We start from the raw sequence: 15,988 nt of genomic DNA, 5'->3' as shown, positions 1-15,988 counted from the left end.
CACCTGACAGTTCTTCCCCAACTCCAACTGGCTTGAACTTTACGATCACTTTTTAGGCCCATTTAATTTGCCCAGACAGATTCTGCATCATTTCCCATGACTTCTGCTGGTACTCAGGTCACCGGGGCTGTTTTCAGCACAGCAGACACCCTGAATCAGTCAAGACTACAGCTCATTCCTGGGAACATACTAGTCCCAACACAGTTACTAAGGTGGAGATTCACCTGCTACACCACCACAGTGCCTAGCTTGCACAGCCTGTACCTCTGGTGCCCTGGTTTCCAGGCACCACAGTGGGTATCTGCCCCTCATTCCTTAGGCTATTCTGGAGAATCCTTATAGGGGGCTGGGAGGCTTATCAAGCCCATGCCGCTGGGTCATTTTCTGAATGCCTGAATAGCAATCATCCTTTAAAAAGTAGCATGAAGTATAAGCTCTCAAGCTAAGAAGGAAGAAACTTAATCATCAAGGAAGAACTCCAGGGCCGAGGAGATGGCTCAACAGGAAAGTGTCTGCGGCACAGGCATGAGGACCCGAGTTCCATCCCCAGCACCACACAAAGGTGAGGCGCGGCAGGGCATGCTGGTAGTCTCAGTGGTGTCGGTGCAGGGATGGACAGTGCATCCCTAGGGCCAGCACTCATAGCTGAGTCAGTGATATCCAGGCTCAGTGAGAGACCCCAGCAAAAAAAAAAAAAAAAAGTGAAAGGGCAAATGAGATGGTTCAGTGGATAAAGGCGTTTTGCTGCCCTATGATGCAAACCCAACAACCTGAATTTGATTCTCAGGTAAAGGGAGAAAAATCGAGCCTTCACAACTGTCCTCTGACTTCTACAGACAAGCTGTGGAGTTCCTGGCCTTGCTTCCACAAACCCGCTCTCCCCACCACTATCTCCCCTTCTCCCGAGAACTCAAGAGAAGATGGGGATTATCTTGAAGTAGGGATGATAGGGATGAAGGCAGTAGTAAGAAAGAATGTAGGGAAACTGGACCAATTCCTAGGTCAGGCTGTGATACAGGAGTACACGGTAACCATGCCACGTTTCATCAAGGTGGGCGTGATGGGAAAGGAGAGGGGCAGGGTGAAGGGTAGGCCAGTCTGGACTTTAGTATGATACGCCAGCGCTGACATACAGTTGCAGCAGACTTTTAGCAATCAGAGAGGTGTATAAATATGAAAACCAAAAAGGAGGCAAAGACAAACCCCTTACATTAGGGTCTTCCTACACTGAAGTGCAGGTCAGGGCAAAGACGCTGCACAGCGTGGGGTCAAAGAAAAGAGGAAAAACTGAAGGATGAGGAAGCAGGGACAAAAGGCCAATGATTAAAACAACATAAATTAGGTTTAGAAAGAAGAGTGCATGCTTGGCTTCAATTACCACAACAAAGTACCCCAAATAGGCTACTTACAGAAAGCAACAACAACAACAAAAAAGCTGGGCTGGAGAGATGGCTCAGCTGCTCTTCCAGAGGTCCTGAGTTCAATTCCCAGCAACCACATGGTGGCTCACAACCATCAATGAGATCTGATACCCTCTTCTGGCGTGCCAGCAGAACATTATACATAATAAATAAATCTTTAAAACATGTTTTTAAAAAGCTTTGCAGTCAGAGTTCTGGGGTTCAGAATGCTAAGACTGCACCCACTATTTAAGTCTCCTGTGCATGTGGCATAGGATCACAGGGGTGCGAGTTGGAGAGAATGCTCACGTTCTGGACCACAAAACAGAAGGAGTAGGAACAGGAAGGGTACATAATCCTTTGAGGCTGTGCTCCAATGACATAAGGACTTCTCACTGTGTCTCACATATTAAAGGTTAATGGTACCTCTCAATGGTGCCACCTGGGGGCCAATCCTTTGCATATGGACCTATGGGGGGCACACGCCCAAACCACAGTGACAAGAAAACGTTTTTAAGAGGGAATGGCAAATGTTAGCTAATAAGCTGGGCTGAGCAGTGTTCGGTGGCTTTGAGAACACGGATGGCAACATGGACCCCGCCAGGAGCCCAACAAAGCTCCACATGCTGTGATGCCCAGATCCCTGTGTCTACTGGAGCAGCTGTGATCCAGGGAAAGGGTGTCGGTGCAACCAGGGCCCAATGAGATCTAACCCAGACAGTAAAGGGTTGTGCTAAGTTTATTAAACAAGCAGAATGGAAAACTCTTTCATATACTAAGGTAACTTCTACTATACAAAGCCCCTGAAATGATTAGATGTTTTTAACATCAGCACAGATCTAGAGACCTATGACTGGTCCCCAAGTATGCGTAAACTCAGAAATGCAGCAAGTCTAGTGCACTATAGGAGCTGTTTTTACTCCAGTCCCACCCTTAAACTCTAGATAAACCTGACATCCAAACCACAGTTGTATCATGTTACCTATTCCTGCTAAATAAATACTACTTTGTTAACAGATACACCCCACAAACACTATAAAATTCTGTAATCAGAAGGACATCTGGGGAGCATAAAATTCTCACATTCAAACTAAACAGATCAAGACCTCAAAGGGCAAACATTCTATAGCCTCTAATGTGTTAGTTTCTTCTAACAATGTACAAAGAGCCTTATCCAGTTGAAAACTTCTTGCTAAGAATCCAAATACCAACAGATGTTATTGTTACATAGATGATGACTTTAAGTATTAAAAGAAAATAATTCATCCCATAAATTAGAAGAAGAAAAAAAGCCCTTTAGGCCTGTGGCTCTGCAGACCATGAAATGAAGAGTGGACTCCTGTAAGTAGGCAAATTACTATTTTTATCCAAAAAGGTCTGTGCTGGACCCAAGCAAGGCAAGCAGGTGTGTGCCACGCCAGACAGGCACTAGCGACTGCTGCTGGCTTATGCTGCAAGAGAGCTGGGTTCTTCACAGCTAAGCACAGCTCTGGGGCAGAAGGAATGGAATCAAACAACTGTAAAGCAAGCTCAAGCTCTGAATCAAGCAAGGCATTTGTGTGGACTACACGAGTCACCTTAAAGCCCACCTCGTATTCATAAATGACATAACTACAAACCTAACTGCCCGAGGGTTAGGGCTCAAAGTTAAACTTAAAAACCGGGAACGACAGGATAGAGAACTGACAACATGGAAGATTCCCATACATTTCACATTGGAGATGACCCAACCATCCTAGCAGACAGAAAGTGAAGACATGAGATTTCACAAGAAAGCCTAGAATCTGGGATCTTAGTAGGGTTCTTAGAGAACACCCTGCATAGTATGAAGCCAGAGGGGGCAGTGAGTAGGGTTCAATATTCCCCCAAACCAATGATAGCCTCACTTCTGTCACCCCTCCTGTACTCTCTGGCCCTCCCTCAGGGAGGTGTACCTTCCCTTGGGAGGAGGTGAGATAGTCAGTGGGCTCAGGCACATGGAAGATGCGCCTCTAGAATCCTTGTCCTGGATCTCCACTGAGAAAATGCCTGCACCAGACTGTGGTGCCACCCCTGGGCAGGTAGTCCTGGTGGTGTAAGAAAGCAGGCTGAGGAAGCCACGAGGATCACGCCAGTAAAAGTACCCCTCCATGGCCTCTGCATCCCCTGCCTCCAGGTTTCTGCCAGCTCCCTCAGGGATGACTTGTGTCCTGAGAGTTCTAGGATGAAATCAACCCTTTCATCCCCAAGACACTCTTGGTCATGGTGTTTGTCATAGCAACAGAACCCTGACTAAACCAAGCCAGCACTGAAGTAATTGGCCACAAACAGAATACCTGCCTCCTGTCAGTTTGCTGGACTCTTACAAGCTTTAGCTTCTGCTGCAGATTAGATTCACCATGGAATCAGAACACATTCCACTATTCTACCATGTGGAATACTGTGAATGGAAGTGACTCAAATAATTCCACCTGTGAAAGCCTCTAGATTGTTCTGTGGAAGAAGACAGGGCTGGCAGGAAAAAGTGGGCCCTTGAAACGATGACTTCTCAGGTTCATCTTTCAAAGCATGAGCCAAACCATGAGTTACATTTACACTCACCTCAGGAAGGGCCACGTTTGGAGTGAGGAAAACAGAGAATTCATTCAGAGATCTCTTGGAGGCTTTTCCCTCTCAAAGGTAACAAAAGCAAGAGGACTCCAGATGGGGTGGAGTGTCTTTGAGTGAGGAGCCTTTTACTGGGATAAACAGCAAGGTACCGGACATAAATCTTCAGCGAAGGATTTTAGAAAGGCCACTTCTCTGTGTGTGCTTTCACACAATGTTTCTACGTGGTACCCTGGGATCCCAGGACAGCTAAGTGATGATGATGTACAAGCTCAAAGCTGGACTATGATGCAGGACCCCGCAGAGAGGCCTCCACTCTCAAGTGCCCTGAAGTAGATCCATGACTACGACACTGCCCATGGCACCCTGACCTTGCTGGAGAAGGCTCTGTCACTGGGACTCTTTTACCCACCACAGCTCTGGCACACAGACAACACCCCACCTCTGAAGGCTTCCACAGAAACATTGAGGTGTGAGCATATGAGCAGAAGTGAAAAGAAAATGGCCATGAATGGGAAGAAAAGAAATTTCTAGCAAGCAACACAGACAGAAACCACCTCCTCTAAGGCATTCATCATCTGCAAAACACTTACATCCAATTGTTATTTACACCTGAAAGATGCAGTTAAATACTAGGCCGTGGTTCCAGTCTGAGGTGGTACAGTTCACAGAACCACGGTTAAACATCAAGGAAGACTCGCTTTTTTGGGAGGGGTCTACTCTGACTTTCAATTTGACTAGAGTTGGCTGCTCATATTCCAGAACCTTCACCCTTGTCCCCTTTGCTTGTTTACCCCAGTGTTAAATTGTTGTCTTAGCCCTTCCCTGTATGCTGCTTTCTTCCCACTTTATGCTACCTTCCAACAAAGGTGGAAGATTGCATGGGAAATCCACTGTACTGTTTTGAGTTTTGCAGTGATCTGAATGAAAATGGTCCCCAGAAGATAACAGGAAATGGTATGACTAGGAGATGTGGCCTTGTTGGGAGTCAGTGTGTCACTGGGGGTGGCTTTGAGGTTTCAGGAGCTCAAGTCAGGCCCAGTGTAGTTTTCTCTTCCTGTTGCCTACAGGAAGATGAGGTAGATCCAGATGTAGAACTCGTGGTTCCTTCTCCAGCACCATGTCTGCATACATGCTGCCATGCTTGCCACTATGACAATAATGGGCTAAACCTCTGGACTGTAAGCCAGCCCCAGTGAAACGTTCTCCTTAATAAGAGTTGCTACAGTCATGGTGTCTCTTCATAGCAATGAAACCCTAACACAAGGTTCTCCTCTCAAAATGCCTTTCAAATAAAATGGCAGCAACAAAGATATCCAACCAAAACCGTTGCTTCTATCTTACAAGTTGCCTCAAACAAAAATGAAGACTGCCGAAGCTTATACAAGTCACTGTCACCTCGAGAATCTAAGTTATCTAACTAAGTTTTAATGCAACTGCCACTACATATAAGGTGATGATTTCTGTTGATCATTCATAGAAACTAAAGAACACACATATAAATCTCACTGCAGGCGGCTGGACAGTCTGCTGGGAAAGCTCCCATGCTTTGGAAGATGCTTGTGAGCATTTCAGTGTTACTGCTGAGAAACACAGCAAAGCCTAGCGCTTATGCATCTTGTGCTCTCTGAACTGGGGGCTCAGGCAGAGTGACATGGAGAGGGTACTCACCTCCTTTCCAGTGGGCGTCCATCACTGGAAATGCTTCGCGGGATGTTGGCAGCTCTTTCTGGAGGGGGCATTTTCCCATCTCCCTTCCCAGCATTCAGCCGTGATGTCATGGGACTCTGCAGCTGGGATGGGACCTGGGGTGAATGGGCACCCTTGCTGGCATTCCGCTGCCATTTGTTGTTATTCCTGAAGGGAAACTTGAACTCATAGGAAACACCTTCGTTCATCTTGTACTCCATCACTGGCATGCGGTAGGTTTCTGAGCAACTCCTATTAAGAGGGAAGACCAGGAAAAAAACCAATGAGTACTGCCATAGTTGGTGGAGACTGACTATCACTAACATTCTTTCCATCTTTGGGCCTTGCAATTTTCCTTTCCCAACCTAGGACCCCAGAAGAATACACAAGTGTTTTCTTTTACTTGGTCTCAAGTATGGAGTTTGAAATGAGGAGTCCATAAGAAGGCACAGAGCCCATGTCTGCTGGGAACGCGGAGAACCAAGGAAGGAAAGGCAGTTGGAAGGTCCCCAGAGCAGGCAGCTCAGGGCAGACAACAGCAGCTCTGCACACTTCGCTGGGAACTGCAACTAGGGACCTAAAGCGAGGGCAGCTACAAATGAGTTGGAACCCCAAGAGCCAAGAAATTAAGTGAAGACAGATCCCAAAACCCAACCAGGGAGCCGAATTTAGCTTAGGAGGGAGAAAACCAATCACATACTGCAACAATTAGTAAAGCCCTCGGGAAGACCAGACAGTCTGAAACCAGACTTCGTTTCTTTCCCAAGGACAGCGTCTCCCTTCCTGAGTGACACCGAAGGCCAGCGACACAAGTCCCGTCCCTTCTGCTCTACTTGAAACCTCAGTCCTCAGGAAGCCTGGAACCCACACTCCACTCTTCCCATGCACAGAATGTCCCCATTGGACAGAATGGTTTCTTTTTGTACAGGGACAGCGAGAACTTGGAAGGGAGCGTGAACAGAGCAGCCGAGAGTCACTCATGAGGAACTCTGGAGATAATGAATGTAGAGTGAGCCCAAGGCAGGCAGAGTGAGCCGCATGGATGAGCCATGGTTAAAATTTTAATTTTAGAAAGAAAGACAAAATGGTACAATTGACTTAAGATGCTTTTGTTCACCCAACATATCCAAAGTTGTATCATTCTTTTAAACAAAGCACTGAAAAATAACTGAAATATTTTATGTTTTTCTGAATCTCATGCAGTTCACAGGGAACCAAACTGCAGCCACCTGCCATTTCCTACTGTCTTCATGGCAGGAAAACACCTCACTGGCTTTATGGTCTCCCACCTATTTCTGCAAAACCCAAGAACGACAGCTGGAACAAGTGTGGCCAGCGCTCTGCAGGACAGAGCTACTGGCTGGTTTTAACGCCAGGTCTAAAAGGTCAAGAAACTTTTGAGTAGAGTGTGGTGGTAGATGTTACTATAAGACAGACTACGGGAAGTGGGATAGGTACTAATTTAGTCACACTACAATAACTCCATGATAGGGGTGCTATCCTGTCATTAAGGGTGAGCACAGTTGCCCAGAGAGGTCTGCACAGCGAAGGGAAGGCAGACCAGCACCTGCAGGCTCACCCTACCTTCCATCCTAACCAGAGAACAGCACTCTACCCCCTAGATATCCTCACCCATAATGAATCATACCTCACTCAAAGTCTAGCCTATGACAAAAAGGAACAGACAGCATCTTCTGTCAACCCAATGGGAGCTGTCAGCAGGCATCACCGTTCAGGGCTAAATGTCACCAAAGAGCCAACTGAAACCTACTTTTAAAAAGCCTAATGTTTGTGAGCAGTGTGGTCCCTAGAAGCTGTGACTTCGGCTCCTGAGACACACAGCACTCCTTTCATCTAGAGAATGAGATTTGGAGCAGATGAGTTTTAGCTCAAAGGCAGCATGCTCCCACTTTCAAAGCAAGAAAATACTTCACAACACTATTTAAAAACACTATTTAAAAGATAACTTGACACCCAAATCCCCAACAAGAAAAATAATAGTACTGAAGATAATTTGGTCTTTTTCTTTATCTGTTTTTAGCTCTTGAATGGCCCCTGATTGCAGAGTAGCACCCTGCAGAATAAAGCTGCAGCACCCAGAGCACCTCATCTCACCTGTTAGCCAGCCAGGCCTCTTATCAAGTGGACAAGCTGGAGTACCAGGGGGCACAGACACTGGAGATGTGACAGAGGAGGGACCTTTTCATCAGTGGGAGGGGGATGGGTGAGGACACTCAGGAAGGGTCTCTGACAGGCCCTCAGAATTGTTCTCACTGTGCTGTGCTCTTGGCTGTCTGGTTACTGTGTGGGCAGCACCGCACCTTCCATTCGTCTCACCAGCATATTAAAAGATGAAGGAGCCATAAGGACACTGAGCCATTTTTTAAAAACTGCCCTTTCAAGGTCAATGTGCACACACACCCAAGGTCTGTCTGACATACAGTCACTGCCTGGCTACCTATGATGTTTTCAAGGTCCTGGCAACTGCAAGAACCAAACTGTCCTATCTCACCCCAGAGCCACCTAAAGGGAAGGCTGACAAAGAGAAGAGCGACTAGTCAAAGAACAGAGTGATTAGCTGCTAGCAAAACGCTGTGGGAGTGCGGGGTGCGGAGGAGAAGAGACCGCAGCAAGGTGTTAATGCTTCAGCTGTTCCCTTTGAAGCCACTCTGCAGAAGGGAACAGCTTTCCAGGTCTCTGAGGGCATCTGCACGGTGCACAATTCCCCACCTGCACAGAAGTGGTGGTAAGGGCTACGGCTTAGCACTTAATCTTCACCCAGCTTCCTGGCTCAGCACCTGACGTGTGTGGGCAGCCGTGTGAGCTTCAAGAGGATGGTGTGTGTGTGTCTTCCAGTGGAAGAGAGATGTGGCTCCTTCACTCAGGTATGTGGGAGTCCTGCACTGATTTCAGAATACACTGTCCCATCTGGCCCAACTCTGCCTTTACAGATGTCTTAGTGGTAGCTTCCAAGGGGCCAGTGGGAGAAGTGACACCACAAACCAGGAACTACACACATTTACCAGGACATCCATGACTTAAACTGATGTGCAGGGCAAGGCTCTGTGCCAAACTATAGAGGAGTGATTACACCCTGGACTCTGATGTCACAGGAGCCTGAGAAGATCCCTTGGTGGTTTTTTTGTAAGATTATCATTTATGCAAGAATGTATGTGTGTGTATGTGTGTGTGTGTACTGTGGGAGTGTGCTACCATGCATGTATGTCAATGTGGAATCAATTGCTTTCCATCATGTGGGACCCAGGAATCAACCTCAGGTCATCAGACTAGGTGGGAAGAGATTTGATTCAATGAGCCATCACACTGGCTCTATTTGGTTTCTTAAAAACATGAATAATATTCATAGGAGTGCTAAAAGAATAGAATGTATTAATTCATGTTACAGTGTTTTTATTTCCTAAGGCTTGGAACAATGAAGTAAAAATTTAGCCAACGATATTTCCTAACACTCCAAGGAAGATAAGCCCAGTCTAGGAGAGCACTGCCAGTAAGCCAACCCTCACTACAGGCCCATCTCCCTAGTAACAATTACTCAGTTTTGGTGGCAGTGAGGCAGCTCCATTCTGCTCAGCCTCACATCAACTGTTCCCCAATCAAATCTGGAGCTTAGAAACGAGCAGAACCGCTGTGTCTGGGAACCAGGGAGCTTGGCGTCCTTTATCTCCTGTCTAGAGAGATCAAAGGATGGCAGAGCAGTGCAGGGCATTTAGAGAACTTCTAGGTAAGAGCCCAACTGCCCTCTGAGCCACCATGGGTCGTGTTGTGCCAGGTCAGCAGACCGTGCTATTCAGGACAGGGAATGCAGGCAGGGTGGTTTTAGACCCCTGTTCCCAACACCTCAGATTTGCTAAACTAACAAGTTGTGCAGATACATAGTTTGGTTTCTTGGAAACACTCAGGTATCTAGGAGACACTGCTTCTTAATTGTTCAGACAAAGGACTCCATTTTTTGTTGATACAGGCATGCAATTCCCTGGCCACGTACCTGATAAGTGGCACAGAGAAAAGCTATTCTTTCCACATTTTTGACATATAATTTTTTTTTAAATTAAAAAAAAAAGAAAAGCTATTCTGAGCAAAGACTGATTTTAACTGAAGTCCACTTAGTCTTTAAGGAGCACAAATAACCCAGAGCTCACACATGGGATGGTCACTTTAGAGGGAAAATAAGATCTAGGTTTTGCTGATGTGGGATTCCCCTCTGTATGCTGTGAACACAATTGGTTAATAAAGAAACTGTCTTGGGCCTGTGCAGGAAATGGAGATAGGCAGGGAAAATCAAACTGGATGCTGGGAGAAGGAAGGTGGAGTTTCAAGAAGCCATGTAGCCCCACCGCACATAGATAAAACTTTGCCAGTAATCCATTGCCACATGGCCATACAAAGATTAATGAAGATGGGTTAAATTAAAATGTAAGAGTTAGCCAATAAGAAGCTAGAGCTAGGGCCAAGCAGTGATTTAAATAATACAGTTTCTGTGTGATTATTTCAAGTCTGAGCTGCTGAGCAGCTGGGAAACAAACAAACGGCTCTCTGCAACATTTTGCCTTTTTATTTATTTTGCTATCTATCTATCTATCTATCTATCTATCTATCTATCTATCTATCTATGCTTTTGCTTTTTGTTTGGGACAAGGTTTCTCCTTGCAACAGCCCTAGCTGTCCTAGAACTTGCTTTGTAGACCAGGCTGGCTACAAACTCAGAGATTCACCTGCTTCTGACTCCCAAGTGCTGGCATTAAAGGTGTGCACTATCACACCTGGCTTATATTCTGGCTTCATATGGGCTAAGAATTAACTACTAAATCTTAAGAGAAATTCATAGAAAATAGTGGCTAAAAATAAATAACAGATCATGTTTTTAAATGAACAAAAATAGCATGTGTAAGCCTAAAGGAGAAAAAGGAGCTGATTAAATTCATCTCATCAAGCAACTTCCCCACAAGCAAAGAAGTGAAGTTTTGGATAGTGTTGCTGGCTTGGCAGGAGCGAATAAGGCAAGAGTTCCTCTAGGGGAAGACTACAGACAAGCTGCTAAAGCATCAAGTGTAGGGCTGATGCACCCAAAGCCAATTCCTGGCCCCAGAGATTCTGCCAGGAAAGAGCCTAGAAGCTGAGCTCAGCTGTCTAGGACCAGATAGCAGGGTTTAAAACAACAGCTGAGCTTTGGACAGCAGGGGCATAAATGGGAGTGAGGACAGTATGATAGCCATGGAGCATGAAAGAAAAAGTTCTCACAGGCCGAGATGTGCTCTGTGTTTACTGACTGCCGATGAAGATGCTGAGGATAGTGTTGTGGACATTTTGTCTGGAGCAGCAACTTCAGTAGTGCAGAGATGCAGATCCCAGACTGGCACCAGTTAGTCACTCTAGCTGCTGCCGCCACAAGCTGAGACGGAGCTGCATGCGGTGCTAGAGTTACCATGTAGAAACTGTCAGCCTCACAGGAGGTCAAGTTCTCTCTGGTAACCCTACCTATCACAAGATGTATGTCCTATGTGGTATAGCAACCCGACCTCAGCTGCCAACTCAGACCTACCTCCGGGGGGTGCAGTCGTCGTGGGGAGGGATGATGACAACTTTCACTGTGACGGATGTTCTCAAGAGGTCGATCATCTGCTCATGGCTCAGGGTGGCCACTGCCACCTTGCAGATCTCCACCAGGCGGCTGCCCTGCCTCAGACCTGCTTGCCAGGCATAGCCATAGGGCTCTACATCTGCCACGATGCCCTCATAGTTAACATGGAAGCCAAGCTGTCCTAGCCCGTTTCTCCGCAGAGTCATTTCCACTGATTCACAACCTTTGGAAACAAACTAGACAAGGAAATGAGAGGGACTGGAGTTAAGAGTTGAAAGTTAGACCAGAACTGGAACAACGCTGCCTTGGGTTATCCTTGAACAGCCTGTAGCCAGCCGAAGGGCAGGCTAGCTATTCCCCTTCACTGATCTCTATTCGGTAGCAAAACAACACATTGGTTGCTCCAAAGGGCTCAGTGGCTTTCCTAAAGTTACAGGGAAACTTCAGAGACCTACAGAGAGCTGGGAGCAAAGAGAACCTATATTTTGCATTCAGCTACCCATTAAAAAAAAAAAATCCAAGGTGGCAGATACAGAAACAACACCAGCCACCAGTGCAGGGAGAGCCCCCACCATCATGTCCTCCCTCCCAAGGCTGCTACTTTTCTCAACAAACGATGGAAAGCACGCGCGTCAGATGGACAGTGTTGCTTCCGCATCATCAGGGGACTTGCCAGACTAGGCAATGATGCCACACAAGGCTCTGTGCCCTGGATTTAGTGCCCAGAAACTTTAGGAATGAGAACTGAAACAGAAGAAGGAAAGTCTCACCTGCAGCCTTTTGACAATTTCTTTAATATCTTCACTGCTAATGAAGCTCTCCACTGAAATACACTCTCCCCGCTCATAGAAGACTTTGAGGCTGGTGTCACTGGACGTCCACCCTATCACATCTCTGCAGGAGCAGTTGAAAGCCACGCTTTTTGTTTCCTGCTCGATGAGGACGATGAACTCGTTGGAGATCCCGAGGAGGCAGTCGAACTCCATGGCCTTGTTGTAGTCTTTGGCCCGGACGGCCCACACGATGGCCCCCATGCTACTGAGCTCAGCTCCCGGGTAAGGCTTAGACTTTTCCTTCTTCTTGGAGGCCAGAGAAATGAATGGAAACTTGCCAGAAGGGTCAATAGGTGTGTTGGTGACATTCTTTTCTGCCAGATCTTTCAGGTATTCCTGGCGGGTCCTTGTGGCCATGGCCCGAAACTTTTCTGATTTGTGAGCAGCATTTTCTGCATTGATCACTTTGGCCAAAAGGAAGTCCCTGAACACATTTGACTTGGGGAAAGTGACCCCTTTAGGGATGGGAGGTCCAAAAGAAGGCACATCTCTGGACCTAGTGACGGCCACGCTGAGGACAGAGCAGAGAACAAAAAAGGAGACGCGTGTCAGCATGTCAGTCTTCTACTGCAACAAGGGGAGAGAACGCGCTGTGACAAGGAGAGGGATGAAGCTCAGCGTAAAGCACCAGTCTAGCATGCGTGTGTGAGGCCCTGGGATTGGTCCCCAGCACTAAGGAAAGGGAGGAGTATATGCTAAAGACAACACTATTGCTCATTTTATACAAGAAAGAACACAGATTTCTGCTTTACAAGTGAACTTCTTCATTCAAGCTTTAGAGAACCTAAGTTTTTTCCCAGGCAAACCCTTTCTTTCTAAAAGATTAGAAGTTAAAACTTAATGCTCCACATAAGAGAATAAAAGCTATTTTAAATACCTACAGACTAGTCCAGTGTAGGCTGTGATAATCACAAACCTTTCAGACAAATTCTGTCAGAACACAAAGGTAGTCTCCACTTGAGATTTGAAGCCTGCAGACAAGATACAGTTCATACATGACATGAGAAGTGAGTGATTTCTCATTTCTATTTCTAATAATAAAACCAAATATTATCTGTTGGCCATGTGTGAGCGACCATGAGACCAGATTAAAAATGTAACTTTAAAATCAGCTATCAATAGTAATTTTGATTTTTAGAGAATTGCGCTATTATTTGGCTCAAATGTTCTGCTTTCGGTCTGTGATTCTTTAAGAAACACACTTCCCTTTTTCTGTTTTTTTAAGTCAGACTGACCTTAGAGAACTTGTTCCCATCATTCCTTCAGTATACACAGCTGAAAATTAGGCTCATGAAAAATTGTCATAAACACCTGTGCTGATCTACTAATTTTAATCTCAAAAAGAAAATGATTAAAATTTTCCTAAAACAACAAATTTGGGTAGAAATAGAGAGGCTGTATGTCTTATATCAGTTTTTAAAATCACATATGATACCCTCAGTCAAGTTTGACAGGGCTAAAATTGATGATCGCACTTTCCGCATGACTTAAAATTGAGTCAACCATGAAACTGTGCACTGTAAAACATTTTATCAAAATTCTCAAGAGAAAGACCACACTCCAGAGTGTGCTTCCAAAGTGAGCCGAAGAATTTGATCTCACATTTTCTCTAAAGTCTCGTCAGACTCACAGCTACAACCAGCACTTGGGAGCTGAGGCAAGAGGATCACTCTGAGTTTGCTGCTGTCCTGGGATCACAGTGAGCTTCATAACAGCCTACAGAATGAGACTCTGTCTCCCCCCACTGCACACCAATGGGGTAGGGAGTCTCACTGTCAGATATTCAGACACCTTTAGAAAAATTTCTGTATCTTACAGAAATGGGATAGGCAAATCTACAAGTAGAGAATTTATACTTAGAAGTCTACTTTGGTGAAATGGAAAAGCTACAGTGTCGGGAGACACCTTGGACAGGAGCTATGCTTTCACAAGTTTATCTTTAAAAGACAGACTACCAGTCTCCCTTCATGACAAAGGGAGGGATCAGCCAATACCCATGTTTAACTGCAGAAGCGAAGCCTCAGACTCCCCTGTGCATGCATTAGGGCCTAATTACACACTATTACATAGCAGTTTTTCTTGACAATGTGAACGGTCTGGCTTGAAGGCTGATGGCTGTGTTCATTGAATCATGTTAGCTCCCCCTCTTATGAAGCTGAGCAGAAAATGCTGGAATCCAGATTTGGTAGATTTTCTACAAGGAATCCTGTGAGAATCCAGAAATATTTAATATCTTTCATTTTAAAATTGGCAATTTCTGTTCTTGTTCATTTTCCTCAGAGCATTACTCTTCCTCAGGAAACAGCTGTGCTTTTATTTTAACTAAAGAGAGGTACACACTCAGCAGGGGTGTGATCGTGAGCGCGGCTACTTGCCCCTGAGCCTACAAGAATATAGAGATCTATTTATTAAGTGACAGAACTTTAGACGAATATACCCTGGCAACCTACCAATAATTAGAAGCTTCTAGAACGAACTGTGAGGGAGAGAACCGAATCTTTGCCGTGCAATTATCTGTGATTCACCACAGATGGGCGTGAGTGATACAGACAGTAATCAGGGCTGCAATATTAGAAACAGGATCCTCAGGAAGGAGGCGAGGAAGATGGTAGCTTAGAAGGCGCCTTTCCAACAGTCTTAGACGCACTAACTTTCACGGTCTTACAAGGTTAAGAGGCTCACTGACATAGATGCCACAGACACTAAACCCACTGTAGTAAGCTAATTAGAATACTTTACCTCAATTAAAAAAAGAAGTCTGCCTAGAATATTTCTAAATATAGGTACCTGAGATTAATTATAAATGGTTCTTGTTTTTTTGAGGTGGATTCCACAGGGTGTCTCGTCAGCCAAATTTATCTCACAGCACTGTATCCTGGCAATGATCCACCCTTTTTAAGTCCGCTCACCTAGCAGCATGGAGAGATGGAACCCACTGCCCGGGTTGGTAACAGGACAAGCTAAGCTTAGAGGCAGCAGCAATCATGGAAAGTCAGCACTGAGGGAGACTTACAGAGGTCACAGGCCCTCAAACTTCCATAAATTTGTGGGCTTCACCTCAAAGCTGACTTCAGTTTTACTTTTTACCAAAGAAAATGTATGTCAATTTTAATCTACAGATACACTCTCTGACGTCCTTGAAAAGAACAGGGAGACCCAGAACATGCCCAGTGTTTATCTCCAAGTACAGTGGGTACGAATCCTTCACCTCGCGGGAAATCACAACAGGCTACGTTGCTGGTGGAGAGTGCCAAGGCTGGAGTCAGGCTCTGAGCACCAATGGCAGAGCCTTGTCCACTCCACCCTCACCTCCAGGAAAGGACTCCAAACTTACCCTCTCTCCCTTTGGTACCTGCTGAATGGGATCATCTACACAAACCTCCTGGCCTAAGAGACCCCCCAGCAGGCTGCATCTACTTGGTCTGGACCATTAACATTCACTAGCATCAAAGACCTTGAACGAAGTAATACATCTTGGTACACAACAACAATTTGGTAAACAGATGAATCGAAGTCTTTATGCAAACAGAGGAGAGTAAGACAATGGAACTTTAGAACCAGGAACGGTGAATCCCAGCACTTGAGAGAAAGGAAGATCAGCAGTTTAAGATCATCTTCGACTACGTAGGAGGTCAGGGCTACAATGGGCTACATGACTACCTTAAAAGAATTGGAGCGGGGAGAGTGAGATGGCTCATGGGGGAAAAGACACGTAACACCAAGCTGGACCCACGCTAGGGAAAGAAGAACCTATGTCTGTAAGTTGTCTTCTGACTTCTACACATTTGCCACCACAATGCTCCTCCCCAATCAACAAATACATAAAGAAATGTTCAAAACAAATCAAAAACCTGGTAACTAAAAGAACAAAAGCAAAAAGA

The 15,988-nt window shown here is 45.7% G+C and overlaps 1 protein-coding gene across 10 annotated transcripts in view; it reads right to left on the bottom strand.

Moving 5' to 3' along the window:
* Positions 1 to 15,988, bottom strand: part of Sipa1l1 (signal induced proliferation associated 1 like 1) — a 280,284-nt gene that overhangs the window by 46,118 nt on the left and 218,178 nt on the right. For all 10 annotated transcript variants that reach the window (XM_050164486.1, XM_050164489.1, XM_050164478.1 and 7 more), the window contains 3 exons: positions 12,045 to 12,618; positions 11,236 to 11,510; positions 5,658 to 5,927 (listed from right to left, as the gene is read on the bottom strand). In XM_050164486.1, coding sequence (XP_050020443.1) covers positions 5,658 to 5,927; positions 11,236 to 11,510; positions 12,045 to 12,618 — 1,119 coding nt within the window. The remainder of the gene's footprint in view (positions 1 to 5,657; positions 5,928 to 11,235; positions 11,511 to 12,044; positions 12,619 to 15,988) is intronic.

Source organism: Alexandromys fortis, unplaced genomic scaffold (genome assembly GCF_014885135.2).
Source record: "Alexandromys fortis isolate MF-2015 unplaced genomic scaffold, M_Fortis_MF-2015_v1.1 scaffold_159, whole genome shotgun sequence".
NCBI lineage: Eukaryota > Metazoa > Chordata > Mammalia > Rodentia > Cricetidae > Alexandromys > Alexandromys fortis.
The sequence above is the reverse complement of the archived record's forward strand: the minus strand, read 5'-3'. Positions and strand labels throughout refer to the sequence as shown.